Source organism: Myotis myotis, unplaced genomic scaffold (assembly GCF_014108235.1).
Source record: "Myotis myotis isolate mMyoMyo1 unplaced genomic scaffold, mMyoMyo1.p scaffold_m19_p_58, whole genome shotgun sequence".
In the NCBI taxonomy this organism is placed as follows: Eukaryota; Metazoa; Chordata; class Mammalia; order Chiroptera; family Vespertilionidae; genus Myotis; species Myotis myotis.
In genome coordinates this window covers 583,351-596,057 of record NW_023416366.1, presented here as the reverse complement: position 1 = coordinate 596,057, position 12,707 = coordinate 583,351, and the positions used below count along the sequence as shown (strand labels likewise).

Genomic DNA, 12,707 nt, shown 5'->3' with positions numbered 1-12,707 from the left:
GGGCTCATATAGCGAGTTAGCTGCGAAGTCCGGACTAGGAACCAGCCCCGGGACCCTAAATGGTGCCTCACGCAGCTGGGAACCAGGAGAAAGTCCAGCTTGAGCATTAAGGCGCCGGGCTAAGGCCGCCCCTGGAAGAACAGGAGGCCGGTGCGAAGGGGCGGGGCGGGGCTGCCGAGCTCCGGCTCTGCGGACCAACCTAAGTTAAACGGTCGCCTGGCAACACGGGCGGCGCGGCGTTCGAACGGAAGCGAGGAACCAATCAGGATGTCCGGGGCAAACCATTTTCGTGACGGGGGTGGAGGGGGAAGGCATGCTCACTTCCCCTTCCTCTGCGCACCAGGACCTTCGTTCCGGTGGGGGCCTTGCGACAGTCGGGTCCCCCCCGCTCGTCTCGGGTGCGGAGGACCGCTCCGAAGAGGTCCCTCTGCGGGTCCTCACGCGGGACTGGCCCCCGAGCGGCGTTGGGCGTGGCCATTCCCGGGTCCGAGCTGTCAGCCTCTCCACCACCCGACCTGGAAGAGCCGGGACTCGCCTAGGGTGGGCTCCAGGTGAGGGCGCAGGTGGTCCGGGGCGCGAGCTCGGTCTGGGGGGCCCCGCTCACCGAAAGCCTGCGTTGTGTGTCCTCCCCGCGTCATACCTGCGTGAGAGGGGCACCTGGTGGTCTTAGCAGCGGGGACCCGGCCCATGGAGCCCTGGCTGGATCACCCCCCTCTGTCCCTTCCCACACCATCTTTGGGTGCCTTTTCTGGGCGTCTGTCTGCTCCTGTGCGCCAGGGATTGGACTTGGTTCTTCTGCCCACGAGGTTTTGAATTACAGCGCTGTTCCCGAGAGGCCCGCTCCGGGAGTATCTGGCGGGACTGGCGTTGCTGGGCTAGAAGCGGCGTGGGCAGCAGGTGCTCTGACCCCGGAGTCACTGTTGTGCTCTTGTGGACCCGGGGAAAGGATAGAGGCAGCCCCTCAACGGAAGCCAGAGCCACCAGAAACACTAGAGACTTTGGAGTTGGGGGTGGTGCAACCTGGGGAGCTTCTGACCTCGACTGTGTCCTGCCTCCTGGCCGCCCCCACCCTCAGCCCCCGCCCCCAGGTTGCTGTTCTTAGTGTCCTTTTGCAGGTGGGGAAACTGAGGTTCTCAGAAAATAAGCCCCTTGCCCAAAGTCACACCAGCAGACTTGGCACCGCTGGGGTTGGCTCCCAGTCTGTCTGGCTTCAGTATTAGAATTCTAGGCGCTCAGAGTCATAGCATCTGAGAGTCTTGGATTTCTTTAAGGGCAGGTATCCTCTCTCCTCCTGGCTCTGGGGAGGGAAACTCAGGGGACTCAGAAGGAACAAGTCATTCATTCATTCATTCATTCATTCTTTCAACAAATCTTTATTGACTTCATATGCCCTGCCCTCCCCCTTGTCTATTTTGTAGCAGTTACCCCATTTGATGTCCTATATATATATATGTCACTTTTTAGTGAGTTTATTCTCTTTCCTGACTGGCATGTGATGCAAGGAGGGGGTTTAGGATGAGGTAAGTGAGGTACTTGCCTCCAAAGCGAAATTGAGGGGGTGCCCCAAACCTCTGTGATCAAAGCAACTAAAGTCGACATTTATTGACCGTTTGTGGTATGTTCTGCTGGCTGAAGATAGCTCGTATGGCCTCTATGCAACACAGTTCCTCCCATTTCTGTCACAATTACAAGTGCATCCCTGAAGCCACCTGTCCTGCTTCCAGGCAGAGTGATGTAGGTGGAGTTATGCTGCAGTGTGGTGCATAATAAGGAGAGACTGGACACAGACTAAATTGCATCAACAGAGGCTGCTGGGCTCTTTATGTACGGAGGTGGCACAACATATATTAGCAGCAACATATACTATTAAGTGTATTAATAACATTATAATTAATATAGTAATAACATATTATTAAGAACAACATATATTATTGAGTAAGAAGAGCATGATGAAAACAGTACATACAGCATGTTACCATATGTGTAAAAAAGAAAGAATACAGGGTATTCCCCCAAAAAACAGTATACACATTTTAACAGCTGATAGCTCAATTTTGAATACAGAATGTATTTCATAAACATGGCCTTTATAATTATTCAAAGTGTGTGTATACATTTTGGGGGGCCACCCTATATCTGTCCATTATTGCCTATATCTGCCTAAAATCTCCCTGGAAGGACACATTGTCTGGTGATAGTGGGGCCTGCAAGGAGGGGAATGGGTGGCTGGGAACAGGAGTGGGAGGGAGTTTATTTTTACTTCTTGCCCTTTATAGTTCTTGAATTGAGCCATGTGCATATATCACCTGGTTGAAAAATTGTATATCTGTATCTGTTAGATTATATATTTAATCAAAAGACCACTGCCCTGTCTGTGATCTGTCACTGACTTGCTGTGTGACTTTGGGCAAGTTTCTTTACATTTCTGGTCTAAGAAGCCATAATGGTGAGTTCAGGCCTGGGAGAGGGCAATTCAGGCTGGGAAGTGGGCTTAGCTGTGGGTCTTCCCCAACCTCCCCCTTCCCCATCCTGTGTGCCGGGCCCTGCCCTAAGGCTCTGCATCTGGTGTCTCTCATGCTGTCTCCACTGCAAACCCCTTTGTTCCCATTTTGCAACCTCAGGTACAAACGGAGGCTCAGAGAACTGAGTTGGCCTGCACTGGGCCAAATAGAAGATTGCTGCCTTAGGTGACTGCCCCCGCGTCCTTCCCACAGCCTGCTCACCTCTGCCTTCCTGAGGCTTGTGCAAGGCTGCCCTAGGCAGGACTGACTCTGGGCAAGGCTGACGCCAGGCAGGTCAGGGCACGAGCGTCTAGGGAGACTCCAGAAATAGCGTGGGGCCTGGTGTGGCCCCGGGGGATGCCCAGCTAGCCGGGTGTCTCTGACCCTGACAGCTGGGCTGAAATTGAGCTGGGCTACCCTACTGGTCAGCCCCCTTCCTGCTGCTGGGAGCCCTCCTGATCCTCCTCTAAGGCAGGTGAGGGCCTCCCTGTCTCCACCCAAGTCTGGGCTTGGCTTCTGCTCATGAGAGAAGCAGGTGGAAGGAAGGGGTGGGGGTGGGAGTGCAGAATGTCATGGAAATGATAAACATCAGAAACTATACCTCTGCCCCCTCATCAAAGAATGAAAATCACTAATACCTCTTGAGCGCTCACTGTGTGCTAAGTACTTTATAAGTGTGAACTAATTTAATCCCTCAGTAATGTAAGGTCGTTACCACTGTTATTATTTCCACCTTACAAAGTGAAACGGAGCACTAGAGAGATTTAGTAACTTGTACAAGGCCACCTGGAGCTGGAACTCAAAAGCATGAAGTTTGGCTCCAGACTCTATATATTCATATTCATATTCATCCTCTCTCTCTCTCTCTCTCTCTCTCTCTCTCTCTCTCTCTCTCTCTCTTTTGTAAAATGTATTTAGATAAAGTTGACCATTTTAACCATTTTTTTAGAAAATATATTTTTATTGATTTCAGAGAGGAAGGGAAGAGGGAGAGAAAAATAGAACCATCAATGATGAGAGAGAATCACTGATCAGCTGCCTCCTGCACGCCCCCCACTGGAGATTGAGCCCGAAACCTGAGCATGTGCCCTTGACTGGAATTGAACCCAGGACCCTTCAGTCCACAGGCTGACACTCTATCCACTGAGCCAAACCAGCTAGGGCGATTTTAACTATTTTTAAGTGTACAGTTCAGTGGCATTGAGCACCTTCACATTGTGCAACTATCACCACTATCCACCTCCAGAACTTTTTCATCTTCCCAAATGGAAATTTTATATTCGTTAAACACTCTCCATTCTCCTCCCTTCTAGCCCCTGGTAACCACCATTGTAGTGTCTGTGTATGAATTTGACTACTGCAGGTACTCTGATCACTGGCACCACACAATATTTGTCTTTTTGTGTCTGTTTATTTCTCTTAGCATGTCTTTAGGGCTTGCTTATGTTATAGCAGGTATCAATTTCATTCCTGTTTAAGGCTAAATAATGTTCCATTGTATGTATATATAACATTTTATTTAATCCATTAATAGTCACTTGGATTGCTTCTACCTTTTGGTTATTGTGACTAATGCAACTATGAACATGGTTGTACATATATGTGTTCCACTTCCTGGTTTCAGTTCCTTTAGGTAAATACTGAGAAGTAGAATTGCTGAATCCTATGGTAGTTCTACTTAAAGTTTTTTGCCTAACTGACGTACTTTTCCCACATTGGCTGCACCATTTATATTCTGAACTGTGCACAAGGGCCCTAGTTTCTCCACATCCCCAATACTTGTTATTTTCTGTATATATTTTTTATAATGGCCATCTTAATGGATGTGACATGGTATCTCATTGTGGTTTTGATTTACATTTTCCTAACGATTAGTGATGTCGAGCACCTTTTTATGTGCTTATTGTCTGTTTATTCACCTTCTTTGGAGAAATGTCTATTCAAGTGACTCTGCATTTAGATTGATAACCTCTGACAGAGGGGTGAACATTCTGGACTGACGAAGGCCTCACCCAGGAGCACCTGGTTGGTGAATAGTTATCACTGTCACACTTTGGTGGCGTTTGTCATGCACAAGCCTCGTGCTGGGAGAGGGCACGAGAGAGCAGTCTGTTTTACAGTTGAGGAAATGGAGGCATGGAGGAGCTGAGTAGCTGATCACTGGTGGAGCTGGGACTTGACCCCAGGCAGGCTGGCTCCGGAGTCCATGCTACAGAGCTGGTGAGGGAGATGGAGTGGAAAAGGGCAGTGCTGGCAGCAGACCCAGTGTGTGCAGAGGTTTGGACGTGGTGTCTGGAGGTTTGGAGACAACAGGGCTCAGTTAGAAGTGGCCGGAGCCTACCTTGAATGGGAGTGATTTGAGGCTGGAGGAGTGGGGCAGGTTGGGGAGGGCCTGGGGCAGAGTCGGGGGGCTGGAAGGAGGCTTGGTGCTGAGGGGCCTTGGCCTTTGAGGTAGCCTGGTTCCAGTCCTGCCCCTTGGTCAGAGTTGTCCCCTCTGGTGTTTGATCCCTGGAGGAAGAGAGTATGGAAGAGTGTGATGGAGTTCCCAGCCCAGTGCGGGGAAACATATTCCCAACAGTGTACAAGGGTTCTAGTTTCTGCATCACCAATACTTGTTATTTTCTGTTTTTGGCTCCACAGCCAAGCCCACTTCCTGGCCTGAATTGCCCTCTTAATACATTTTACAAATAGGAAACAGGAAACAAGTGACAAATAAGTGAACATCTAAAACGACAGGGTGTGATGAATGCTTGGAAGGGAACAGACCAGGTGAGAGAGTTGGTGGGAGCCTCAGAGTGGGCAGGGAGTTCTCTCTGAGGAGGTGACATTTGAAGTGAGACCTGAAGGAGATGAGAAAAGAGGTTCCAGGCAGAGAACGGATGGTACAAAGGCCCTGAGGCAGGAAAGAGCTTGGCGTGTGCAGGAACAGCTAGGAGGGCTATGTGGCCGGAGCAGAAAAGTGTGCCGATAAGGTGGGACAGGAGGGCAGGGACTGGATCTGGGAGGGCCTGAGGGCCCAGGGAGAGTTTGGACTTTATTTTCAGGTGATGGGGAGCCACAGCGGGTTTTCGGTAGAGCAGTGAAGGGATCTAATTTCTGTTGGGAAAACATTGCTATTATTGCCCCTATTTTAGAGTTGAGGAAACAGACCCAGAGCCATAGCCAGGGAGTGCTTCCTGAAGCAGCTCCACTCTCGGGGGTCCAGCGAGGGAGCCTGTAGGTTCCTTAGGAGACCCTTGGTGAGTGGCCGAACCCAATACTGGAGACCTGTTCTCCCTCCTCCCCCCAAGACCCATATTCGGGTTCAAATCCTGGCTCTGCCAATTACCAGTTTTGTGACTTCAGGCAAGTGGTCCCACCTCTCTGTGCCTCAGTTTTCTCAACTGTAAAACAGGCATACTAGTAGTACCTATCCCGCAGGGTGGGTGTGAGGATTAATCGAGTTAACATATATAGAGAGTGTAGAAGAGTGCCAGGTACGAAGAAAGCACTCAGAAAAATTCTTACCGACTTTATTCTGAACAGTATTATTGTTGCTTTGCTTTTACTACTATTAGTGCCTAACTGAACCCTCTCCCACCTCATTGTTGTGCCGTGGAGGGCCAGGCAGGGTATCCCGGTGGAGCTAGGCGAGAGCTGGAACTTGTTGCCAGCAGGCTACTGTGGGGAAGGATGGTCTTGTTCCATCATTCAGGCCCCAGGGCCTGGAGGGGGCATCAGGGTTGACTCACTCAGTGTAGACAGCGGTTCCCTGAGTCACTTCCTCTCTCCTCATGCCCTCCACCCCAATTCTGTCTTAGCCTCTCCAGGCACAGACATGGACCTCTTTAGTCTCCCCAGGGTTGGGGGGCGGGGGGGGGGTACTTCCTTCTCTAGGCCTCAGGATCCCCATGAAACTGGCCTGATCAAATGTGCCACCTGAAGTGACTTAACTTAGGCTGGCAGAGCAGACAGTCGGCTCCCTCCCGGGATTCCTTCCTTCCAGCAGGGCTACTACCATCTCCTCAGAAAATGGGGATGAAATAGTTCCTGGTCTGGGGAGTGGGGAGATTGTCCAGAGATTTAAGTAAGTACAGTGCCTGGCACTCAAAAATTGTAGTTACCACTATTACTCTTATTGCTGTTGTAACTAATGTTTACAGCTTGCTCAAAGCTTCTACAGGTACTCTCAGACCCCAAGAACTCACACTGACCCGGCCTGGAAGGTGGGATCCCCTCTTTGGAGGGTCAGAGAGGTTAAGCAATGGGATCAGGGACACACAGCTAGAAAGGGATCGTCCAGAGGGAAGGTGCCCAGGTTGGACTCCTCCGGGTTACCTTGGGCAGCTGATTCAGCCTGTCCCAGCCTCAGAATTCTGTTAGTCAAGTGGGGATAATAATAGAGCTCAGCTCATAGGAGTTGTTGGGAAGATTAAAATGGGTTAATTGATACCAGGAAAAGCACTTTCTCACGCGTGGCACAGTGAACTTAAACGGTGGTCACTGTGGCGGTGGGAGGGGACTCAGTTTCTCTGTCTCCGCAGTGGGCACGCTTGCGGGAGTGGCCACGGGGACTCGCGTGGACGGGGCCAGTGCAGCTGTGAGAGCGCCCGGCTCCCGGGGAGCTTCCCGAGTGGGTCCCGGGACAGGTCCAGGCGCCCCGCCCACTACAGCGCGTCTGGGCTCGGGTTCTGGCCGCTGCTGGCGTGCGTTCACTCTTTTTTGGGTAATACCTGGGTCGACGGGTTCGCCAGCTCGCCGCCGGCCACCGGAAGTTGCGCAATGCTTGTTACCTGAGCCCAGGTGGGCCGGGCGGCGGAGCGCAGTGTAGCGGCGGTGCAGCCAGGTACGTGCGGGCACCCCTTACTCCTCGCGACGGCGGGGGCCGGGCGGGGGCTCACCTTCCGGCCTGGATGGATGCCGCAGACATCGTGCCGTCAGGCCCCTCATTTCCGAGCCAGGCCAACCCGGGCTCAGAGAGCGGTGACCATCGGCCGGAGTCGGCAGCGCGCCGGGCCGCGGCCTCTTCCACGGCAGGGAGTTCCCAAGATCGCCCCGCAGTAGGGAAGGGTAGAAGCCAGACCGGGATCCGAGCTGCGCCCGCTCCCTCTCTCCTCCTGAGGCTCCCTCGCGGAAGCCGGTGGGAAGGGGGCAAGGTGGGACTGAGTGCCCCAGAGATGCCAACAAGAAGGGCCCGGGGCCGCGCTTTTGGGCGTTTGAAATCCGTGGTGCGGCGTTGGGCGATGGAAGGAGGCTCGGAGCCTCGGAGAGGACCAGTCCCACCTGGCACTGGGACCCTGGCTTCAGCTCGCAGGAGCCGCCGCACTCCGTTTGCCCACCTGTGAAATGGGGCTGGCGTAGATGGCTCACGGGTTAGCCTCTATCCTGTGCCCGCGAACTGAAGCCAGGGCCCCAGTGCCAGGTGGGACCGGTCCTTTCTGAGGCTCCCAGCCTGGACCTCCCTTGTTCGCGGCCCCTTCCTGAGTGGGTTAGAGACCCCTGCGAGGGGCGGCTGCCGGGGAGGGGGCGGGGGGGTTTGGGGGGGGGGGGAGGGAGGGAGGAGGGAGCCAGGTCTGTGGAGTTTGGGAAACAAGGAGCCCGGGTCATGGGGAGTCGCCTTTTGCCGGATGCTGAAGAAAGTCCGCGAGCTGTTTTGTGTCTCCATCCTCCTGGTGACCTGGAGGTCTATTTTTAACCACATTTCACAGATAAGCAAACGGAGTCTCGAGGAGGCGCGGCTGCTTGCACAAAGCGCGCAGCCGGTGGTGGCCAAGCCCAGGCAGGTGTCTGTCCAGGGGAGGCCCCGGGCCGGCAGGTCGGGCCCGAGGGTGTAGGGACCCCAGCCGAGCTGGGGGCGAGCGTAGCTTCTGCCCTGGCCCTGCCCATCTGACCCCCTTCATCCCTGATTCCCCGATAGTGGGATCGTGCCCTGAACCACCGTCTCCGGACGGGTTGGACTGGTTTGGGAGGCGGCAGGCCCGGGGGTGGGGCAGAGTCTAGCTACTTGGACAGGGCTCAGCAAGGCTGCCTTTCCTATCAGACCCTTCTCTCCTGAGGTCTCCTGGAGGTCGGCCCTCGGTGGGACGGCCATTTCCCACCCAGTCCATCCCTTCCACCTGGGGAGCAGTTCTGGCGCTGGGCCAACAGCCCCAAAGGTTCTGTTCTCAACTTGCCATTGCAGCAAGGGTTCCAGACGGGCTGGGGGCCAGATGGAAGGGGGTGTGGTGCATGTTTTGTTTGCCCCGTACATACAATGTTTTTAAAGTTATTATTATTGAATATGCTAATTTTTAAGAACCCAGAGTTTTCCTGCACTTCTGGATTTCCAGCTTCCTAGAATATCCAACATGTACCACCTTGGACCCATTGCCTGCAGCAGACTGGGTGTGCCCATTCACATTGGGCCCCCATAGACATTTCAAGTCAATAAAACTGTACTGAATACCTATTATGCGTCAAGAGTAATATCGTGAAACTTAGAAACAGTGAACAAGATACCCCCCTGCCCTCGTGGAGCTGATATTTTAGAGGAATGGGAACAACAAAACGTAAAACTACCACAGACATAATAGATAAGTGAATTCAGCTTCCTGTGACTTGGGTCTTGTTTAGCTGCTCTGGGACCGAGGCTGGTCACTTCTCTGCGTCTCAATTTCTCCATTTATAAAATGAGGAGACAACGACCCATCTCCCTGGCTTGCTGGAGGATTACAGGAGAGGACAGTGTTAAATGTCTAGCAAGCACACAGTAGAGATCCCTGCCTCCCCATCCCAATCTAGACTTTCCCTCCTGGAATTCTGGATGTGTAGGTGGCGCTGCCCAGTACATTCTGTTAAGATGGAAATGCTGCAGTCTGTGCCGTCTATTGTATGACCACCAGCGTCTGTGGCTACCGAGTCCTAGAAATGTGGCTAGTGTGATTCAGGAACCAAATGTAAATTTAAATTTAAATTTAAACTAAGGCTGTGGTTGGTGGCTATTGACTTAGACAACACAGCTCTAGATGGCCTGAACCTCCAGTCCTCTTGGTTATCACCTTGACAAAGTCCTCCTCCCCAATTAACAGATGAGAAAGTTCAGGACTTGGCCTACAGGTTTTCTTCTGGCCCGTCTCCAGGGAGGCTCCAGCCCTTCCTTGGAAAAAGGGACAGGGACACCGGGCTCTGATGCCCAGGTGGTTACGTGGATACTTTGCACCCAGGTGTGGGCACTCCTGCCTGTGGGTGTCTATGCTATGGGTGCTGGCAGATCAAGAGTCTGCTGGATGCCCCCAAGCAGGGCGGTGTGGTGGTGGGCATTTCCAGCCCCGCTTGGAGCAGCATAGCTTAGGTCTGACGTCTCCCTGTGACAGGCACTCATGGATCACTGTGGGCCTGGCATTGGCGTCCGGTCCTGGAAGCTGATGGTGCCTGTACTCCACTGTGGCAGGGGTGGGGATTTTCTGCCCTCCTCCCCCACAAACGCCGCTGCTGCTGCTGTGCCTGGGGCCTGGCATGTTTAGGCGGGTGGATGGCACAAAGCAGCTTCCTGTCCGGGTAGGCAAGGGGTGGAAGTGGTACCAGGCTCCCTGTGGGCAGTCCAGATTGGGTTTTAGCCCTTTCTCTTGGGTTTTAGCCCCAAGGCTCCTGTGGCAGCACTTCCTTGCTTCGAGGCAGGAATAGAGCCCCCAATTTGTTGAATTAGCTTCAGTTTCCCCATCCGCAAAATGGACTGGTAAGAGGACCCACTGCGGTTGAGCCGGCTGGTGCCCAGCACAGGGCTCCGAGCCCACGTTACTTCCTTTGCCCTGTCTTTTCTGCTCAGGCTGCGCCGGTTCTTTTTTTTGGCACCTTTTTTTTAACTCTGCCTCCCCTGGGCCGGGTTCTCGGAGGAGGGCGGGGGGTGTGGGCGGAGCCTCAACCCTACAGCTGGTGCTTTCTGCCTTCTGATTGGCTCTGTGAGCCAGAGGCGTGGCCTTCACTTTTAATGGGGAAGGCGTCTTCAGCCTCTTCCAGTCTGCCGAGCCTTTGTCTGAGCGTGCTCAGCCCTTCTCTTTCTTTCCTCCCCTGCAGCCGTTGCCGGCGTCCAGCTGCCAATTTTCTGCCTGGATCGCTGTCTCCTCACTTCTCCCGTGTCCTCGTGCAGAAGGCCTTGGGGTATGTAACAGTCATGCCTGTGGACATGCTGTCTCCTGGAGCCCGGGACTCACCCGCCCTGCCTTTCCGCCTGAGGACCAAGGTCCCGGGCTACCTGCTCCGGAGGCCGGCCGACGGTGGAGCCCGGAAACCTAGTGCGGTGGAGCGCCTGGAGGCCGACAAGGCCAAGTACGTCAAGAGCCTGCAGGTGGCCAACACCCGCCAGCAACCTGTGCAGCCGCTGCTGTCCAAGCAGCCGCTCTTCAGCCCTGGGACTCGCCGCACCGTGCTCACTCCTAGCCGCCGAGCCCTGCCGGGCCCCTGCCGCCGGCCCCAGCTGGACCTGGACATCCTTAGCAGCCTTATCGACTTGTGTGATAGCCCGGTGTCCCCTGCCGAGGCTAGCCGCACCCCCGGGCGGGCAGAGGGAGCCCCCCAGGACCCCCCAGCCACCCCTCCACGCCCACCTCCCAGTACCGCTGCCGTCCGCCGAGTGGATGTCCGTCCCCTGCCGGCCTCACCTGCCCAGCCCTGCCCATCACCGGACACTGCCGCCTCCAGTCCAGCCCGGCCCCCGGGTTTGCAGCGCTCCAAGTCAGACCTGAGTGAGCGCTTCTCGCGGGCAGCGGCCGACCTGGAGCGATTTTTTAACTTCTGCGGCCTGGACCCAGAGGAGGCACGGGGGTTGGGTGTGGCACACCTGGCACGAGCCAGCTCAGACATAGTGTCTCTGGCGGGGCCCAGTGCTGGGCCAGGTAGCTCCGAGGGGGGCTGCTCCCACCGCAGCTCGGCCACTATTGAGGAGCGGGCCCGGGAGCGCGTCCCCTATGGCGTGTCCGTGATTGAGCGCAATGCCCGTGTGATCAAGTGGCTGTACGGGTTGCGGCAAGCACGGGAGACTCCAGCGGTGGAGGGATAGGTCTCCACTGGACTCGCATTCGGCACAGGACAGAGCTGAAAGAGGCAGCTGGCCCCTTGAGCTCTCTTTCACCCTTTCCCTGGTTGGAGCAGACCAGAGACCACTGCCTTTGGTGAACTTGGCATGGAGGCAAAGGCTCCGACGCTGGGCCAGCATCCGTCTGGCAAGGACTGACCCTGGAGAGAGTGGCCTCTTGACTTGGCCCACTCCCTCCTCCTCACCTGTCGGGATTTTGCCAGCATTGTCCCTCTGCGTGGTTCCTCTCATGGGCTTGGGGCACTTAGCCCTCCCCCCTGAGTGAGGGGCCAAGGATCCCTACCAGGTCTGTCTACCCCGTGGCTCTGTTTCTTCCTTCCTTCCTTGGCCTCTATCCTTTCCTGACTTCCTCTTCGTCACTCAGTGGGCCCTGGTTCCCTGGGAATTCACCCTAGGGTGGGGGCAGGGAAGAGTGGTCTAGCCACTGTTCTTCCCAGGCCTTGGCAACCTGGCCTAGGTGGGTAGACTACAGGAGGGACTGGTAGAAGCCCTCCTGGCTCTGGCTTCCTTCCCTTTGGTTAATAAACACAAATGCTTGCTTTTTAAAGGTTGGGTCACCAGACTTTTCTGTGTTCACAAGGGGAGGGGAGGGGAGAAGTCTTGGGGTGGGGCCTTCCAAACCTAGTAATTGTTTACCCCAGCAGCTAGTGGGGCATCAGGGAGGCTGGTGCACTTCCCTCAGAGAAGAAGCTGGGTCCAGGCACCCAGTGAGTTGGGAGCGAGCTGGGACTGGGACAGGGGCCTTCCCCTGGAGCAGGAAGGGGAACTGCCGGGGAAAGGCTAACATGGTGACGGACCCTCCCCATCACGGGTGTTCTGACTTCCCCCACTCCCTGCCCAGTTCCAAAGGGGGAAGGAAGCTCAGAGAGGGCAAACCCTGAACTTGAGGTCACATAGGCCATAGATTTGGGGGTTGGAAGTGGGAGTTCTTAGAGGAAGAGGGACTTGTGTGGACAGCACAAAATGAATGGACTTACCTCCAACTCTGAGTGACCCTGGACAAGCCCAGTCTTCTTTGAGTTGAGGGGGAAGGGGAAGGAAGCAGCTGGCACTTGGCTTTGAGGTCCCAGCTCCTTCCTGTCTCTCCAGGTTAGTTACCTGTTAGGAGACCACACTTTGGCTGGTGGAGCAGCCAGAGCTAGAGCTGAGGACACAGG

The 12,707-nt window shown here is 54.9% G+C and overlaps 1 protein-coding gene across 3 annotated transcripts; it reads left to right on the top strand.

The window, feature by feature from the left end:
* The first annotated feature begins 335 nt into the window (after nucleotides 1-335).
* On the top strand, nucleotides 336-12,097 carry FAM110A (family with sequence similarity 110 member A). Of its 3 annotated transcripts, none has more exons than XM_036311621.1 (2): nucleotides 336-551; nucleotides 10,533-12,097. In XM_036311621.1, the coding sequence occupies exon 2, from the start codon at nucleotides 10,630-10,632 to the stop codon at nucleotides 11,512-11,514; it is 885 nt and encodes a 294-aa protein (XP_036167514.1). In that variant the 5' UTR covers nucleotides 336-551; nucleotides 10,533-10,629; the 3' UTR covers nucleotides 11,515-12,097. The 3 variants fall into 3 exon arrangements, with proteins under 3 accessions (XP_036167514.1, XP_036167515.1, XP_036167513.1); XM_036311622.1 differs by lacking the exon at nucleotides 336-551 and adding an exon at nucleotides 7,204-7,326; XM_036311620.1 differs by lacking the exon at nucleotides 336-551 and adding an exon at nucleotides 9,992-10,194.
* The last annotated feature ends 610 nt before the right edge of the window (nucleotides 12,098-12,707 follow it).